Source organism: Littorina saxatilis, linkage group LG9 (genome assembly GCF_037325665.1).
Source record: "Littorina saxatilis isolate snail1 linkage group LG9, US_GU_Lsax_2.0, whole genome shotgun sequence".
Taxonomy (NCBI): Eukaryota; Metazoa; Mollusca; class Gastropoda; order Littorinimorpha; family Littorinidae; genus Littorina; species Littorina saxatilis.
The window spans coordinates 53,121,500-53,140,843 of NC_090253.1; the positions used below are offsets into that span (position 1 = coordinate 53,121,500).

Here is a 19,344-nt window from a genome sequence, read left to right on the forward strand (position 1 = left end):
TTTTTAATGTTCCTAGAAATGAAAGATTGTGTGACATGTGCGATAAAAATGAATTAGGTGATGAGTTTCACTATTTGTTCAGTTGTACCGACGAAAGTATAGTGTCTGAAAGAAGAAAATTAATTAGTCCTTATTACCGATCTCACCCAAATTGTTTAAAATATGAACAGCTAATGAATTGTAAATCTAAGATAAAACTAATGAAGCTAGCAAGATTTGTAGCCCATGTTATGATTTTAGTATGTTAGCGTTATATCTAGTTTCTTTATTGGTATGTATATATGTAATACATGCTTTTGTTTTGTGTTTTTACAAAAGATGCATGGCATAATGGTATTGCCAATTTACTTCAGCTGTATATTATCGTTGTCCGCTTAATGTATACATATTATCTGCCTGATTTCTTACCTGATTTTGTTAAACCTATTTTTCTTTTTGTTTGCATGTATGGAAGTGTATATTGCCAATTTAATTTGGTCGTATAGTATTGTTGTATTTGTCCGCTCAATTTATATACATATATTAACTGTCTGATTTGTTACCTTTTTTGTGTTGAAGTTATATCTTTGTTTCAAAGCCCTCTGGGCCCAAAACAATAAAATACTTGACTTGACTTGACTTGACTTGACTTGACTTGACAGACTCTCACGAACAGTCGTCTGCTTCGATGCAAGGGAGGGTACTCGTTTTTTTGTTTTGGTTTGTAGCCATGGGCATTGTGATAGTGTTCGACTGTTCAAACTAGTGTTATGCACGGGTTAATAAAACTGCGGATAGAACTCTTTAGCAGCAAAACAATTAAGAGTGTATTACAATCTATTTGTTTGGCGCAAGGTCAAAGGTCGGGAGGAAAGTAGTTCTTTGCCCAAATCGGAATCTGCACTATCATATATTTTTTGGAATCCATGATGTATTTATTGAGCTATAAAAATACAACATATATACCCATACTGAAGTAACAGAGACAAAGAAGGGAGGTCATGGGATATATATATTATATATTTCGTTATCTCTCTCTCTCTCTCTATTTATCTCTCTCTATCCATCTCTCTCTATCTATCACACACACACACACACACACACACACACACACACACACACACACACACACACACACACACACACACACACACACACACATGCAGGAAACAAACTGCATTTGCATCGATCCCTTAAGCATTTCCAAAAAAGGAAAGGTAGACATCCAAAGGCACAGGCAAGCCCCAAGCGATACAAATCGCGCAACACCTATCCTGACTATGCTTATACATTTCAGTCAAACACATTCAGGCCCTCAGGATAGTTGGTACGCAACTTATACATTTCAGTCAAACACATTCAGGCCCTCAGGATAGTTGGTACGCAACTTATACCGCCAGAACCTCTCCCTTCGCCTCCGGATGTCAACGTTATCGACTTAAACCTGTTCAATTACAGTCACCCTCATGTCAGACAGGGAATGCTCGGGGGACCTGAAGTGTTTCGCCACCAGGGTGTCCACGTCCTTCCGAATGGTGTATGTGTGGCCATAGAACCTTCGACGGACAGTCTGACCAGTCTCCCCCACATACTGCTTGCCGTGGCACTTTTCACAGTCTATGAGGTACACCACATTTGTGGAGGTGCACGACAAGTAGTCTCTGGTGTGGAAAGACTGGCCAGTAACCACACTACTGAAAGTAGTGGTGTCCCGCAGGTGACCGGCACACAACACACACCCCGGACAGGAGTGGCACCCGGCGCTGGACACTGGTGTCAAACTCTGGGAAGGTGGGAGGCCAGAGGGCATGAGGAGGTTGCGGATATTGTAGCAGTTCCTCTCTCCTACAATGGGCGGATTTGGGACAGCTTTCTTCATCCTAGCACTGGTGTGCAACACTGGCATGAAGCTTTTCAACCAACGCCCGAGGGGAGGGTTGCTGGGGTTATGTCTGGGTGGCCGAGTGGTAACGCACTTGCGCTCGGAATCGAGAGGTTGCGTGTTCAGGCCTGGGTCAGGCCGCAATTTTCTCCCCCCTTTCCTAACCTAGGTGGTGGGTTCAAGTGCTAGTCTTTCGGATGAGACGAAAAACCGAGGTCCCTTCGTGTACACTACATTGGGGTGTGCACGTTAAAGATCCCACGATTGACAAAAGGGTCTTTCCTGGCAAAATTGAAAAGGCATAGCTAAAAATGTCCACCAAATACCCGTGTGACTTGGAATAAAGGCCGTGAAAGGTGAATGCTCGCCCTAATAGGCTTGAGGTTTGCTGGCCGATGTGAATGCGTGATATATTGTGTAAAAATTCCATCTCACACGGCAGAAATTAATATGTAAATCGCCGTGAGCTCTTGTGAGAAACGGCGATTAATAAATGTCCATTATTATTTATTATTATTATGTCTGATGACGAATGGGACTCTGCTTTGGGCTGGTTACTATTGACTCTATTAAAGGTAAACTTGCTTCACCCGTGAAATGTTGTCAGATATAGAACAATTTGTTCCCCCCTCTGCTTCTTTACCTCTGTAAACTTGTAGAGCTAGTTATTTTTCGATAATGACCCAGCAACCAAACAAATAACGAGCCAGCAACAGCCTGAATCCTCGATAGTGCAATGGGTTGAGAAGCTGTTCTGTTTCGGTACTACTTTTGCGACTGAAAAGTTCCGAACGCTCTATACGTACGAAGTATACATCTCTGGAGCAAACAATACAAACATACCGCATTTAAATTAACAACTACAGGCCTGAACACATGAATCTCCATATAAAATCCATGAGTTCGGTTATTTTCTGAATCTAGATCTGCTGTGCACAAACCGTTCATCAAAAGCAAATTCCCAAGGCAAGTAACTCATACTCTAGCGACAAGAGTAGTTCCCCTTCTTTTAACTCAGTTTCTTCGACAACACTGACTGCAATCCGACGGTCAGTTTTCAACAATATTTCATTTTATAAACAGATCACACGCAACCAAATGCACACATCTCATCAATTTAAACAACATAAAGCGGTTTCATACACTATTTTCCCCAGAAAACTGAACTTCATACAGTAATTAACGTTGGAACACGGGTGCAAAAGTTCGTCTGCTAGTCCCATTTGACGAAAAAACATTATCCTAAGCAATACTAAAACATAAACAGAACACACAATATCTGCCTTTACAGCCACAGCAGAATAACAGCATATCCGTGTACTTGATTTTAGTCCAAAACAGGGAAACTGACAAGAAGTGTTAACAGAATGGAATGATTTGCACGGAACTATACAACCGCGCATTAATCGATCGCCTGCGCAGGTTGACTGGTTGAGTGATTCGGATTCGATCAAACTTTCGCACAAAAACTCCTGTTTTCTTTGAATAACTGAAGAAAGGAGGAATAAAGAGGTTACACACCTCGTCTCAGTGATTATTAAAAATAATGGTCTCAGTTCGCGGTCATGAAAAAGCTCGCTGAAGCTCGCATTTTTCATGATCCGCTAACTTCGACCATTATTTTTAATAATCACTGAGACTCGGCATGTAACCTCTACATAAATACCCCTGCCCAACGAAGTTGGAGGGGAGTATAATTATAGCCTATACTGGAGTCACTTTGTCCATCTGTCTGTGTGTATGTCTGTACTGATGTATATGGAACAATATTTTGATACAATGATACTAAATCTTAAGTGGTATAGATATTTATACCCCAGCCCAATGAAGTTGGAGGGGGTATACTGGATTCACTTTTTCCGTCTGTCTGTGTGTATGTTTGTACGTAAATGGAACAATAGTTTGATACAATGATACTAAATCTTAAGTGAAATTGATATTTATACCCCCGCCCAATGAATACAAACTAAACAAGTAATACGTTTCATACATTGAACATATCTTCTTTATTGTTCTCAACTCAAAACTGAAATTACATGTTCAAAGACAAAAAATATTTATAATCTAAAAATTTAATAATTCTTCTTGAGTATTCCCAACTCAAAATTCTAATTACAGGTATTAAAGGGACACATAGAAATTTTTGATTTTTCCTCTTTGCCATGCTATGTGGCTAGGTCACCAAAATGGATCGAAAGGCATTAGCTACATGGCAAAGAGGGAAAATGGAAGCAACTTTTTGGCCCTTTAAAGACGAAAGGCACAACAAATAATTTTCACAACTGAAACTGTATCTTTTATTTTTATGAACTAAAAATTCAAGTGGAGAGGGGATGAGAGACGTGAGGAGATGGCCGAGGTTGCGAGATGGGTGGGGAGTCTGGGCTATAAAGTTCTTGCACGCGAGACCATATACTTTTTGTGTGTGTGTGGGGGGGGGAGTATTTTGTTTATCAACTCTCTCTCTCTCTCTTCTCTCTCTCTCTCTCTCTCTCTCTCTCTCTCTCTCTCTCTCTCTCTCTCTCTCTCTCTCTCTCTCTCTCTCTCTCTCTCTCTCGGGCGGGGACGTAGCGCGCTGGCTTTGTAGCCAGTTGGTCGCTATCAGCGTGGGTTTGATCCCCACGTTCGGCGAGAGATTTATTTCTCGGAGTCAACTTTGTGCAGACTCTCTTCGGTGTCCGAACACCCCCGTGTGCACACATGCGCACGAAAAAGATCCCACGTTCACAGCGAAAGTCTCAGGGCTTGGAAAACACGAAGACACGCATGCATCATCTCTCGTCTCTGATTATCATGATCGTATTTCGATACTTTGACGAGACAAACCCAATGCTGGTGTGTCGAAGAAGACAGCCACAGCGGGCTTGTTCGAATCAAAGTATCACACCATATCTTCAGCGTATTACCAATACCTGTCCCAATATAGACCAGTTGGACTAAGAGGACGTTAAACCCTAATAGTCAGTCAGTCAATCAGTCAGTCTCTCTCTCTCTCTCTCTCTCTCTCTCTCTCTCTCTCTCTCTCTCTCTCTCTCTCTCTCTCTGTAAATATTTTTGTCATCCTAAATGTTGGGGGGGGGGGGGGGGGGCAAAAAGACATGTTAACCTCCCCCACCCCCTACACCTAAAAAAAGGGAGTGGAGAGACGGATCAACTCAAACACACACAAACACGCATTATGAAGCTGTCTCGGACACAGACAAAACCACCCAAAAAACCCACGAAGACACAAAGTATACATATTGCTCCATATCTGACAACATTTCACGGGTGAAGCAAGTTTACCTTTAGTAGAGTTTCAGAACAATCATGTAAATTAGTAAGCTTTCAGAACAATCACGTATGAGGGCTTACATGATTACGATGAAATAAATAGTAGACTTTCAGAACAATCATGTAATAGTCACTTTTCAGAACAATCACGCGTAACAGACGTCGGCCTCCGAATCGGGAGGTCGTTAGTTCGAATCCCGGTCGCTGCCTCCTGGTGGGTTAAGAGTGGAGATTTTCCCGATCTGCCAGGTCAACTTATGTGCAGACCTGCTAGTGACTTAAGCCCCCTTCGTGTGTACACGCAAGCACAAGACTAAGTGCCCAAGGAAAAGATCCTGTAATCCATGTCAAAGTTCGGTGGGTTATGGAAACACGAAAATACCCAGCATGCCTACCCAACGAAAGCGGAGTGAAGCTGACTATGCTCTCAGAGTATAGTGTGGGGAACCCAAATGGGCAAACGAGCTCACACGTCACCAGAATTTCTGGAACGCTGAAGAAGACATAGTCCGCAGTGGATTAGTTGTCGTGTTTTCTGAATGGCTTGAAAGAAATACTACCAACTCTCAACATTCACACCAGACACAATATAGAGTGTAAGTACGGCCACTAGGCTTGAGTAGAAGAGTTTCGGAAATAACTCTGTCTGAGTTCCATTTGCTGTGGAAGAGTGATGCCCATTCGAAACAGCGAGACAAACAATCGCCGCTGATGTGTGGACCCTCCCAACCATGGCTTCACAGTGAACATAGAGCTTAAGGAACAAGCTGGAAACGCGTTACGCCCATATACGTACCCAGACAGTTGTTACGCCCGATTGTGTACCCAGATCGACGTGGCGTGTGGGGGTGCTGCCCAATAACATTATCTCAGGCAAATCGTCTAAGTGAATATTAACAGCTATTGTGTTTTAAGCGTAGCAATAGGGTCCGATATTTAGACGAGACAAGTATACTGAAGACGAGTCGAAGAAAAGTCGTATGATTGTTGTTCGAGCCTAAATATCGGACCCTATTGCTACGCTGAAAAACATAATAGCGGTTATATTTGCTATCTGTCCCATGCATTTAAACCGCTTACTTTCCTTTGTTTCTCAGAAACATCTCACCATACAGAACTCTTTTCTTCTGTATCAGATATCCCATCAGCCATCTCGCGGCATTGGCGGCCTGTGGAACTGCTCTGTGCCAGAGTGGCCGACCTTTGCTGATCACTTCCGGTGTAACGTGGAGAGGGAGTGTGAGGGAGGGGAGGACGAGGCGGACTGTTTCTACACTGGTCACTGCGGTCAAGGTTATCTGACACTAGACGACAGGTGCGTTCGAGTGTGTGTGTGTGTGTGTGTGTGTGTGTGTGTGTGTGTGTGTGTGCGTGTATGTGTGCGTGTATGTGTGCGTGTATGTGTGCGTGTGTGTGTGTGTGTGTGTGCGTGTGGGTTAGGTGGGTGTGAGTTTGTGCGTGTGTGTGTGTGTGGGTGGGTGGGTGTGAGTTTGTGTGTGTGTGTGTATGTGTGTGTGTGTGTGTGTATGTGTGTGTGTTTGTGTGTGTGTGTGTGTGTGTGCGTGCGTTAGAGGGGAAATAGGCTATGTGTGTTTGTGAATGTTGAACGGGGGGTGGGGCGGAGAAAGAGAGAGAGACAGATGAGGTGTGTTTGTGTATGGGTGTGTGTGTGTGTTGTGTGTGTGTGTGTGTGTGTGTGTGTGTGTGGGGGGTATAGTTGTGTTCTTTTATTCTACGTGGCCCGTCTTCACAGCAGCAGACAAAAACTCGTCAAATTTAGTTCGAGGATTTATTTAGCAGTCCATACATACCACTGCACATCGTAGCAGAACTCAAAGTAGAAGCTTTTTTTAACATACAAATCGCGCTGGCCTATATAGTAAATACTCAATCTCGAGAATATTCCAGACCGAAAATGATACAACTAAAATTAGATGAACTGTCCATGGACTAGAATAGTGACATTCTCTGTGACGTACGTCAAAAGTGCCAACGCACTTAATCCGAGCGAACGCCACGAACCCACGACTCAAAACAACGTGGTAAACAACTTGTTTTGACAGGACTAGAAAGTTCACCTGCATTCTTGTCCAAACATAACTATTGTGTTTACAAAATATAATATCGGTACTTTCCCACAAAGTATTAATTTACTACATGCAACACACAAAACTGAACCAAAGTTCAGCAACGGCAGCGTTTCCTAACACACACAGACACACACACACACACAGACACACAGACAAACAGTAACACAGTCATGCAGACACACACACATACACACACACACATGCACACACACACATGCACGCAAACACACACTCACACTCACACACACACAAACACACACACACATACACACACACACACAGACACACACACACACACGCACACACACACACCCATCCAACTACCCATGACCACCAACTATGTTGTCCTAGGTGCTACGACTACGTTCACCTCGACGACCGAAGCGTGCAGTCATGGAGGGATTCGAACCGTGTGTGCAAGCGACTTGGCGGTTACCTGGCCTCGCTCAACACCCGGGGGGAGTGGGAGGCAGTGGAATCGTTGTTGCGCCAGAGACGACCAAATAATTATGTATTCATAGGGCTACACGATGCGCCCTCGGCCTCTGCCTTACCCTACATGTGAGGTGTTTGTTCAAGTTTGCCTGTTCCGTCATGATAAGGCTACGCAACACTATACCTGTCTTAAGCTACGGTCACACGGCAGCGATTCAATCGTAGGATGTGTTTATTACGAGACAATCGCCGATCGCCTGTCACACGGCAAAGGCACTGCGCGAGAGCAGAGGTTTTTTTTGAGAAGCGGGTTCTGCTAGTGTTCAAACATTGCTCTCACTCTTTTTTTTTTTTCTTTTTTTTTTTTTTCTTTTTTTTTTTTTTTTTTTTTTTTTTTTGCCTCAGTTGCATGCAGTCCGCTTCAAGCTGAAAAATAAATAAAAAGAATGAAACCCTAATTTTTTTTTTTTTTTTTTTTTCCTTTTTTTTTTTTTTTCTCTTCCTTTTCTCTTCTTTCTTTCTTTCTCTCTACAGCTGAGCGTCCTTCTTCATTGGCGTTTTATAAATTTATCAATTGTATGTGGTTTTCTACAATGGACAAAATCTTGCATCTTTAATGTTGGTTATTGTCTTACATATGTCTGTGTTTGGGTTGACTTAAGTGTTGTTTGTGGCGGTGTCATGATGGAGTTAACATAGTAACAATCACAATAAGTAAGAGGAAATGCAAATTGTAAGCGTGCTAAAGTTTTCTTAGTAACAGTTCTCTTTTCATACAAGTGGTGTTAAGTGTAACAATGTAAGTTCCGCCTTTACCCCGGTACCGTTCTCCTTTTAGCGAAACGAAAGAAAGAGGGGGCGGTGAGGGAAGCCAGAAAAGAAATATATATGATACACTATTCTACGTTTCGTATTTGTTTCTCTTTGTCAAACATTATTTTAATATCAGTGGGAGTTCCGTATCTATATTTGCTTATGCACATCTTTCCTATCAAAATTGCTCTCACTCTTAACCTTTCAAAACAAAACAAAACAAAAAGCTTTGAGCATTAGGCCTTAATGGGAAAGTAATTACGCAGACAGTTGCACCCGATTGTTCCGGACCGTAGTACACGCCAAACATGTATCATGTGTATTTGAGTATGAAGCTGTTCTTCTAAAAATAGTTTTGAATCCATGAAGAAACGCTGTTCGCTGCTGTCCGCCATTTTGTTGAAGTCACGACGTGACAGTCGCAACGGCGCGTTCTGATTGGTCCCCACCTACGGCCGAAGCTACGAGAGAATCGCCTGCGAGTAAATGATATCTCCATCGCAGGTCGATCTTACGCAAAACTCGGCCCGTGTGGAAGGATACATCGTTGTGTGTGACTGGGCTAGTTCAAGTCCCGTGTTGATAGGGCTATACACAACACGCCCTCTGTCTTACCTTACATGTGAGGAGCTTTTTTGAGGTACCGTGTTCGCAAAGAGAAGTTGTCAGTATTTAAATATTTACATGACCAAGCACTGTTTCTTCAAGGACGGAATATCCCTAGTGAAGTTGGATAGTTTGCTTGTCACGACAGGTGTCTGGATACGTTGCGATGTTTTAAACCAGAACGCGCAGACAGGATGTGATAAAGGCAAACACAGTGGCCTAACTGATAGACATGAATGTACAGCAGATACTAATTAACACAGTATCTGGTGATTGGTCAAAGGTCATGAATGCCCTGAAGAAGACTCATCGAGGCTACTGTCTACATGTTCGATCCCCCCCCCCCCCCCCCCCCCCCCCCTCCCTGCACACTCGTCCATTCACTCTTAACGCTGCTATTATATTATGCATGCATCTTTTGTACATTTGTTTTACCCTCTTTTTCTTAAAACAGATACAGGCACACTATGTTGTGGGCAGACAGAACGGTGGCTTTCTTCGCCAAAGCCACTTTGTTCAGTGGGTCATACTGCAGCATTATTCCACCAGAATCTACTGACTTAGTTGCCGAACTTAGTCAAGACTGTGATGCGAAAACACATTATGTGGACATCTTGTGCGAGCTAGATAGTCTGTCCACACATCTAGAACAACACAAGGAAAACCAGAGGAAAAGCTCAAGCATCCATGTGGCACTTTCGGGAAATGTGTCACTTCCTGTTCCGGCTGTCGCGTGTCCGGGAGGTCACCTGACTCATGCTTTCATGGCCTGTGACGTGCAAAGCGCGTGTTGGGCCGGTCGCCATGGTTACGCAGACAGTGAGGTGTGGGGAGTTCCTTCACGTGCGTCATGTCCGGTCCTCGTGACGTCACTCCCCATGACCTCACTGCCTGCCATGCTCACGTGCAGCGCGGGGTCCCAGCGCGTGCCGTACAGCTTGGTATGTGACCACCGTCAGCAGTGTGCGGACGGCAGTGATGAGAATTTCTGTGTCTTTGCTCCGTGTTCTGGCTCAACACCGCAAGAGTGTGCAACATCCAGCCAGGTACAGAGAGACAGAGGGGGAGAAGGGGAGAGAGAAAGAGAGAGAGAAAGAGGGGAGAGAGATAGATAGAGAGAGAGAGAGAGAGAGAGAGAGAGAGAGAGAGAGAGAGAGAGAGAGAGAGAGAGAGAGAGAGAAAGAGAGAGAGAAAGAGGGGAGAGAGATAGATAGAGAGAGAGAGAGAGAGAGAGAGAGAGAGAGAGAGAGAGAGAGAGAGAGAGAGAGAGAGAATTGAGTTGAATTGAATTGAACTTTATTTAACCAGGACTGGGTGGCCGAGTGGTAAACGCAAGTTCGACCCTGGGCGTTAGCAATTTTCTCCCCCCCCCCCTTTCCTAACCTAGGTGGTGGGTTCAAGTGCTAGTCTTTCGGATGAGACGAAAAACCGATGTCCCTTCGTGTACACTACATTGGGGTGTGCACGGTAAAGATCCCACGATTGACAAAATGCTTTCCTGGCAAAACTGATTGTATAGGCATAGATACAAATGTCCACCAAATGCCCGTGTGACTTGGAATATTAGGCCGTGAAAAGTAAACATTTGCCTTAATTGGCTTGAGATTTAATGGCCGATGTGAATGCGTGATATATTGAGTAAAAAAATCCATCTCACACGGCAGAAATTAATGTGTAAAGCGCTTAGAGAACGTCAAGCGCTATATAAATCGCCCCATACATACAAACATACATACATACATGATGATGATGAAGATAAGGAATGAAGAGCATACATATGTGGTTATTCATAAAATCAAATGCATACTATGCAGGTAATTATGAATACAAGCTGGTAGCAATCGAACATGTAGCAAAGTAAAACAAAAATATGTTTAGAATATACAATGCACAGCATATCTTTGACGTAATACTAAGTGTGGTCATTAAAAAAAGCGTTAAACTACTCAGACATTTAGTAGTTTTTAACCCTTTTTTTTTTTTTTACTTTTTAAGGACTTTAAGTGATTACAGGATGATGAAAGTGAATTCCAAACTGAAGTACCCGAAAAAGCAAGACTGGTCTTATACAGGTAAATTCGTGGAATCGGTGGGATCAAGTTGACCGACCCATATCTGTGGGTAGCTTTATGAAATAATGATGTAATGTAAATCGGTACTTTACCGTAATACAATGTATGCATGAAAATGGCTTTGTTTAACTTGAGATGCTTTGCCAGTGGAAGAAAGTTAAGCATTTTTAATTTCATATCTGTTGAGGCCACGGTATCCTTTACGAAGAGTTTGGCCGAGCGACGATAGAGAGTCTTACTTTTTTCTAGTGGACATCACTGCTGCCATCCCAGAGCGTCGAAACATAATTAATGTGAGGCATTAGGGCCTACATGAGCATGGTGGAACATTTCCAGAGTCCTTCTGTCCGTAAATTGCTTTAACTTGGCTACTTTCTTGCAAATATGCTGTAATTGCGCATGCCACTTGAATTCACCATAAATAATTACCCCTAAAACTCGATGCTGTTGAACGTGTTCAATTGATTGCGTACCAATAGTAAGATTTAGTTTGAGTGGAGAAATCTGGTGTGTTTGTCTGGTTGCAATTACCATACTTTTAGTTTTCATTGGATGGACACGTATAGCATTAGCACTACACCAGTTATTTACATCGTTTAAAGCTGTTTGAAAGGAGGACTCTATTACTGGAACAGACTTTCCACTTGCATGAAGATAAGAATCGTCAGCAAAAAGAGAGGGGGAGAGAATCAGAATCAGAATGGTTTATTTGCTCAGGCAATATGCCCATTGCAAGTTGGGCTGGATTTGGGGAAGGGTATTCGAACACTCAAATATCGAAACCGAAGCCGATAGTGCATTTACACAAAGTTGCATAATAAGAGTGTCCGTTCAAACTGACATTACACCATGTCGCGCTCTGAACGAGGCTATAAGTGTCCGTTCAATGCCCATTGTTTTTCACAATACACTCGATTTCATGTTCGATCGCGAAACGTTCGTTAACCAAGGTAGAACCGGATCAAGTCAATTAGGATCTTCTGTCTTGCTTGAACCTTCCGTAAATGGTGTTGTGGTATGTTCCATCTGTCCACTGGTCTCCACGAGGCGAGCCGCTGCATGTAGCCTAGTTCCTCCGGAATCATGTTCTTGGAACCCTGCTTGATGAACCAGAATGTTACTTCATCGCTGTATTCAATCTGTGGGTTGGACACAAGCACAAGATCGTCCGTCTCGAAAATGTACAGCGGTTCTGTTGTGCTGTCATTATCAATCAATGAGGCTTATATCGCGCATATTCCGTGGGTACAGTTCTAGGCGCTCTGCAGTGATGCCGTGTGAGATGAAATTTTATACGGCCAGTAGATTGCAGCCATTTCGGCGCATATTTACCTTTCACGGCCTATTATTCCAAGTCACACGGGTATAGGTAGACAATTATTACCTGTGCCCTAGCAATTTTGCCAGGAAAGACCCTTTTGTCAATCGTGGGATCTTTAACGTGCACACCCAATGTAGTGTACACGGGGGGAGGGTTCGGACACCGAAGAGAGTCTGCACACAAAGTTGACTCTGTGAAATAAATTTCCGCCGAACCTGGGATCGAACTCACGCTGACAGCGGCCAACTGAATACAAATCCAGCGGGCTACCAACTGAGCTACATCCCCGCCCGTCACAATCATGTGATGTGTGTTGTTCCTGCGCCTGTCCCGGAGACGACGCTGCAATGGCCTGTCCATGATTGCCCCAGTATACTCTTTAACTGTGTCAAAAGGATCGTCTTTTACTGGGTCAATACAGTTTTCCCCAGGCACGCTTTCTGTTGTCATGTGTTCAGCTGTTTCAAGGCCGTGCTCTTCTGCGTGCAATGTCGTTGAATAAACAGAAAATGGGTCGCCACTTGCCAACACAGTGGAGTCACGACTGTTTGCACGTGACTTTCCAGCGGTCACCGTGTCGAGGTCAGAGGGAGAGAGAGAGAGAGAGAGAGAGAGAGAGAGAGAGAGAGAGAGAGAGAGAGAGAGAGAGAGAGAGAGAGAGAGAGAGAGGGAGAGAGAGAGAGGCAGACAGACAGAAAGACAGACAAACAGACATACAGACAGACAGACATACAGACAGAAAGAGGGAGGCGGACAGACAACATATAGCTCTGAGATATTCTACTCTGTTTGCACAAAAGGAAGAGGCGTAATTCCAACAAATAGGGGATCCCTCAGGTCACGTGACTGGCTTCAACACCAGCACATGACTGTTAACGATTGAACGCACATAAAGACGCACTCCGTTCCTTCTTCTTCTTCGTCCACGGGCTGAAACTCCCGCGGTCACTAATGTCTTTGCATGAGTGGGTTTTTACGTGTATGGACGTTTTTTCCCCGCCATTCAGGCAGCATACGCCGATTTCGGGGGAAGCATTATGGGCATTTTCGTGTTTCTATAGCCCACCGAACGCGGACATGGATTACATGATCTTTTCCGTGCGCACTTGGTCTTGTGCTTGCGTGTACACACGAAGGGGGAGAAGGCACTTGCAGGTCTGCACAGAAGTCTGGAAGATCGGAAAAATCTCCACCCTTAACCCACCAGGCGGCCGCGGCCGGGATTCGAACTCACGACCTTCCGATCAAGAGGCCGACGTCTTACCACCCCGCCACTCCGCCCGTCACACTCTGTTCCTAAGTCTTGGCACATTTTCTGCTAGATATGAAGTTTAGTCGGCTTCTAACCTCACATGGTCCAAAGAAGAGAAATACAAAGTCCAATCGGTACATGATGTGTTATGTGTGTCGCAGTGTGTGCCTCTGTCAGCGCTGTGTGACGGCCAGCAGGACTGTCTCGATGGGTCAGACGAAGAGCATTGTGACTTCAAAGTTGAGCAGAACATCCGCACTCCCCCTCCCCCCGCACTGGTCAACTTCATCCCTCTCTCCTCCACAAGGAATGGCCAGTTCCCCTTCCTCATCACTCCATTGCCTCAGTCGGTGGACGCGAACAGCTCCTCCTCGCCGTGTCCAGAAACACACTTCCAGTGTGCGGACGACGGCTACTGCCTGCCCCTCTTCCTCCTATGTAACGGCGTGAACGACTGCCCCGGCAGAGAGGACGAGGCGGGGTGTGGGAGAGTGTCGTGTCGTGGTCTGTATCGTTGCCGCGCCTCCAGTGTCTGCGTGCACCCAACACACGTGTGCGACGGCGTGTACCAGTGTCCGCAGCACGACGACGAGCTGTTCTGTGATATCACCTGCCCACCAGGGTGCACGTGCCACGGACTGAGTGTCGCCTGTCACGCTCCTTTCCCGGCAGACATGCTTCACCCAGACATCAGATACCTTGACGCCAGCGGCAGCGCTCTGACGCCGTCACGGGTGATTGAGCACACGCTCCTGATCCACCTGAGCGTGTCAGGGTGCGGCCTTGGGAGTCTCGGCAACCTGACCTTCCCTAACCTCCGCAGCCTTGACCTCAGCCACAACCGCCTGCATGATGTCAGCGCGGGTCATCTTCGCGGACTGCCCAATCTTCAACACCTGTTCTTGTCTGGAAACCCGCTCCAGTCTTTGTTTGACTCACATTCTCAAAATCTGTCTTTCCCTGCTGTGATAACGTTGGACGTGTCTGGCGTGCACATGCCCACACTGGACACGGAGAGGTTTGCTATCTTCCCAGCCCTGCACACCCTGAATCTCTCTCACTGCGGAGTGGATCGCATCACCGGACACGGCCTGCTCTCACTTCCCGCTCTCCGCGTCCTGGACACTGAAGGTTGCCCCATGACCCACTTTCCGCGTGACCTACTTTCCGGTCTGGACCGGCTGCAGTCTGTGGCCGCTGACAACTACAAGCTGTGCTGTCAGGCCACCTTGCCCCCTGGTTTCAACCTGGCCAACTGCAGGGCTCCTTTTGACGAATTGTCGTCGTGTGAGTCTTTGCTTCGCTCTGACCTGTACCGAGTCTTCTTGTCCATCTTCGCCGCCCTGGCCCTGCTGGGCAACGTGGGCTGCTTCGTGGTCAGAACGCTCTACCTCAAGAGCAGCAAGTCGGGCTTCAGCGTCTTCGTCACCCACCTGTCCCTCTCCGACTTTCTGATGGGGGTGTACTTGGCCGTGATCGGGGTGGCTGACCGCCTGTACCGGGATAGCTACCTGTGGGAGGACGTGGGGTGGAGGCACAGCGCCGGGTGTGGTGTGGCGGGGTATCTGTCGCTGGTGTCCAGCGAGGTGTCGGCCCTCATCATCTGCCTGATCACGCTGGACCGCTTCCTGGTGCTGCGCTTCCCGCTGAGTACACTGCGCTTCAACACTCGCTCTGCCCACCTCACGTGCACGGGCGTTTGGCTGGTCGCCATGGTGATGGCCGCCGTGCCCCTGCTGCCTGTGACGTCACACTGGTCATTCTACAGCCGCACGGGGATCTGCATACCGCTGCCCGTCACTCGCGGAGACTTCCCCGGCCAGCAGTACGCCTTCGGTGTCATCATCGTCCTCAACTTTGTTCTCTTCATGCTCATCGCCGTGGGCCAGGCGTCAATCTACGCCGCCATCAGCGCCAACAGCATAGACAGGTCAGTTGGTTTTAAGTCATCTTCCTTACCGTGTAGGCCGTCATGTAAATCACAACAGATTCGTTTAGGTGTTTAGACGGGTGCAGTGGCGTGGTGGTAAGACGTCGGCCTCCTAATCGGGAGGTCGTGAGTTCGAATCCCGGTCGCTGCCGCCTGGTGGGTTAAGAGTGGAGATTTTTCCGATCTCCTAGGTCAACGTATGTGCATACCTGTTATAGTGACTTAACCCCCTGTGTGTGTACACGCAAGCACAAGACCAAGTGCGCACGGAAAAGATCCTGTGATCCATGACCATGTCAGAGTTCGGTGGGTTATAGAAACACGAAAATACCCAGATGTCTCACCAGAAATCGGCGTATGTTGCCTGAATGGCGGAGTAAAAACCGTCATACACGTAAACATCCACTCGTGCTGAAAACATGAGTGAAAGTGGGAGTCTAAGCCCATGAACGAAGAAGAAGAAGAAGACGTTTAGGTGTTTACATGCGAAAGAATCCGTACAACTGGTCACATAGTATCAACAGTCTTGCTGCTTTCTTTGGAATTTTTGTTTTAGTTCACGCTTTTTGAAATCTGCGAACAGTGCTGCAAAATATGTCCAGTATGCACATAAAACAGCCAGCTGCTTTAAGTGTGGTACGGGGCTAAGTTTGAGGATGCACTTATCACATGTTAAAGTCTAGACGAATTTATATTGATTAACATTAGTGTTTGCTCGAGAAGGAAGGTATTTGACACTTTTTCCTTGAAAGTGTCAAACCATTATTATACATTTACACCACGATGTCAATCAACATAATGGCATCAAATGGCACAAAAAGAACTATAACTCCAACATTGTACTTGTTTTCATGGAGATTTTCGTAACAGTTTTGATTATTATACTGAGAAAAAAACAAAAAAACAATACCGATTGAATGGTTGGTTTACTTCAGGGTTTTACGTTTCTACTCTGATTTTTCTGTTTCTTGTATTTTCATTAGGTTGGAAAAAAGTAAAGAAGTCCACACTTCATCACTAAAACCCCGTCCTACCAATTTCAAGGGAGAAAAGCACTGAGGATAAATGTCTTAATTATTGTTCTCCATCTATATATATATATATACGACTTGTGTCTGTCTGTGTGTCTGTGTGTCTGTTCGCGATGCGCGGCCAAGGTTCTCGATGGATCTGTTTCAAATTTGGTGGCCATATTCACGTACACCCGGGACACAACCTGGTCGATGAGATATTTCAACACGTGCTCTCAGCGCGCAGCGCTGAACCGATTTTGGTTTTTTTTCGGGATCCACTACCAGTAACTCTTTCTTATCTTCTCCAGTGTTTTCAGCGTTTACCTCCCTTCCTTCATATTGCGCGCTACAGTATGAGAAGCAGCTTCGGATATTCCCGTTCCGTTACTATTTTTAGAAGGTCACCGCAGTGCCCAGAACGCTTTCCTTGCACCCGTAAGTTGTCCTCACTGTAAAAGCGCAAAGGTCGAATCAATTTATAGCCACGCGAAAAATACACTGTCATCTATCTCTATATATTTATACGTATAGATATATATATATATACGGCTTCTGTGTGTGTGTGTGTGTGTGTGTGTGTGTGTGTGTATGTGTGTGTGTGTGTGTGTGTGTGTGTTTGTGTGTGTGTGTTTGTGTGGGTGTGTAGGCAACACCTGTGTATTGTAGAGTTCTGTGTGTGATGTGGTCTGGCGGCTTTGATGTGGCTGTATGTTCTGGCCTTCCTCTGAAAAGCCATAACAGTTTTAAAAGGGCTCAGAGATAAGCTCTAATTTTCTCAATCCTGTTTGAGTGGACTTTGCCTCCAAAGGTGATTGTGGTGTTTCGGCACACGATTACATTCGGCGTCGTCGACAAGGATGGAACACGACATGATATGATCAGGAATGGCATTATGGCCACTGAATCATGTTCGTGCTGTTCCCATTCCACGAATCTGGGTGGGACCTAAGCTTGGCGGGTCCATGGTTTGGACCCGGCGAAGCCGGCGTACGGTGCGCCACTCAAGCCGGGTATTCGGCTTTACTTCTTCCCGGCGAAGCCGGCTACCCGGCGAAGCGGATATTCATCTAGTCTTAAATATGTCGTTGACATGTGAACATATAATATTAAACTGAGAGGATGAGGTTTGGTTGTAGATATATAATTAAAATATTATGGTCTTGACTGTAATGTGTGAACATTATCAATACCATTATGTTCCAACCAACAGCGTGACCGTCACGGACAGTTCTAGGAAATCCGCTGACCTGAGGATCGCTCGCCGCCTGGTGAGCGTGGCGCTGTCCGACTTCCTGTGCTGGTTCCCCATTGGTCTGCTGGGCCTGCTGGCCGCCAGGGGCGTGGCCGTGCCAGGGGAGGTCAGCGTTGGTCTGGCCATCCTGGTGCTGCCGCTCAACTCCGCCCTCAACCCCTTTCTCTACACCATCAACATGCTGCTGGAGAGACGGAGGCGGGGCCGGGACGAGGGCCTTTTGAAGCAGGTGTTGGCCCAAATTGCTGAAGAGGATAGATCTGTGTGAGACACTCAGCTTTCCATGAGACAGGGAAGCCATGAGCGGCTCACATTGCAAAAGAGGGAGAGAACCGTGTGCAAAAACACATTCGTTTCAGCTTGCTTCTCTTGATTAAAACTGTGTGTAGGAACAAAGGGTGTCAGCCCCTGTCTCTGTCTGAAACTGTAAGCGGTTTGTTGGAGCACAGTGTTTCAACTCTGTTGTATCTTTAAACTGTCAACAGTTCGTTGAAGCAAAGAGTCTTAGCCCTTGTCTCTGTCTTAGCACTGTCAATAGTTTGTTTAAGCAAATAGACTGTAGTATGTATTCGAAAAAATATAACTCGATTCTACTAATCAAATTATAATAACAGAACAATGTCAATAAACTGCAATTTAAAAAAAAACCATACCTCGGCTAGTGTGCGTGTGTGTTTGTGCACGTGTGTGTGTATGTGTGTGTGTGTGTGTTTGTGTGTGTGTGTGTGTGTGTGTGTGCCACGGTGTGTATGTGTGTGTGTGTGCGTGTGTGTATGTGTGTGTGTGCGTGTGTGTGTGTGTGTGTGTGTGTGTGAATGTGTGTGTGTGTGTGTGTGTGTGTGTGTGTGTGTGTGCGTGCGTGCGTGTATGTGTGTGCGTGCGTGCGTGCGTGTGCATAGCATGTCAAACTATAATCTCAAATCTATTAACAAGCTCCTAGATCCTGTGTTAACAGGCATTTTACGAACTGAAAAGAAAAAGGCATATTTTGTTTCCACCAATTCTATTATTTCACAAAAGCCTATGGCTTAAAGCAAGGTGGCAATGAGTTCAGTTATAGAGGACGGTTGATATACCGGACAAACCGTGCCAGTTATAATCTTCACTTAGTTTGATCATTCTTGTTTCTCTCGTCGGTGTTAAAGCATTAAGACCTTCATTATACCGACAGTTTTGTCCGACACGCACGATACACAATATAACAGAAAAGAGCTGATTATAAATCCGAACAGCAAAAGATTCTTGAAAAAGAAAAATAATGTACTTTTTTTTCTATATCACTGGTCTTTGGGATGCGGAGGAAATTTTCAAACTAGGATCATTCTTGTTCATCTCTTTTTTTTTTCCTCATCAAAGCAGTTATGCGTCAGTATTTTAGCATGTCATATCCTGTTGTTAAAAACATTAGTCTAGAAATAAATGAAAT

At 45.4% G+C, this 19,344-nt stretch overlaps 1 protein-coding gene and 1 long non-coding RNA gene across 2 annotated transcripts in view; one reads left to right on the top strand and one right to left on the bottom strand.

Annotated features, from left to right (window-relative positions):
* The window catches only part of LOC138976510 (uncharacterized), a 445,777-nt gene that overhangs the window by 356,687 nt on the left and 69,746 nt on the right, over positions 1-19,344 (bottom strand). The gene's annotated exons all lie outside the window — the stretch shown is intronic.
* On the top strand, positions 9,957-18,545 carry LOC138976950 (G-protein coupled receptor GRL101-like). The gene is made up of 3 exons (XM_070349844.1): positions 9,957-10,124; positions 13,807-15,653; positions 17,877-18,545. The coding sequence occupies exons 1-3, from the start codon at positions 9,957-9,959 to the stop codon at positions 18,184-18,186; spliced, it is 2,325 nt and encodes a 774-aa protein (XP_070205945.1). The 3' UTR covers positions 18,187-18,545.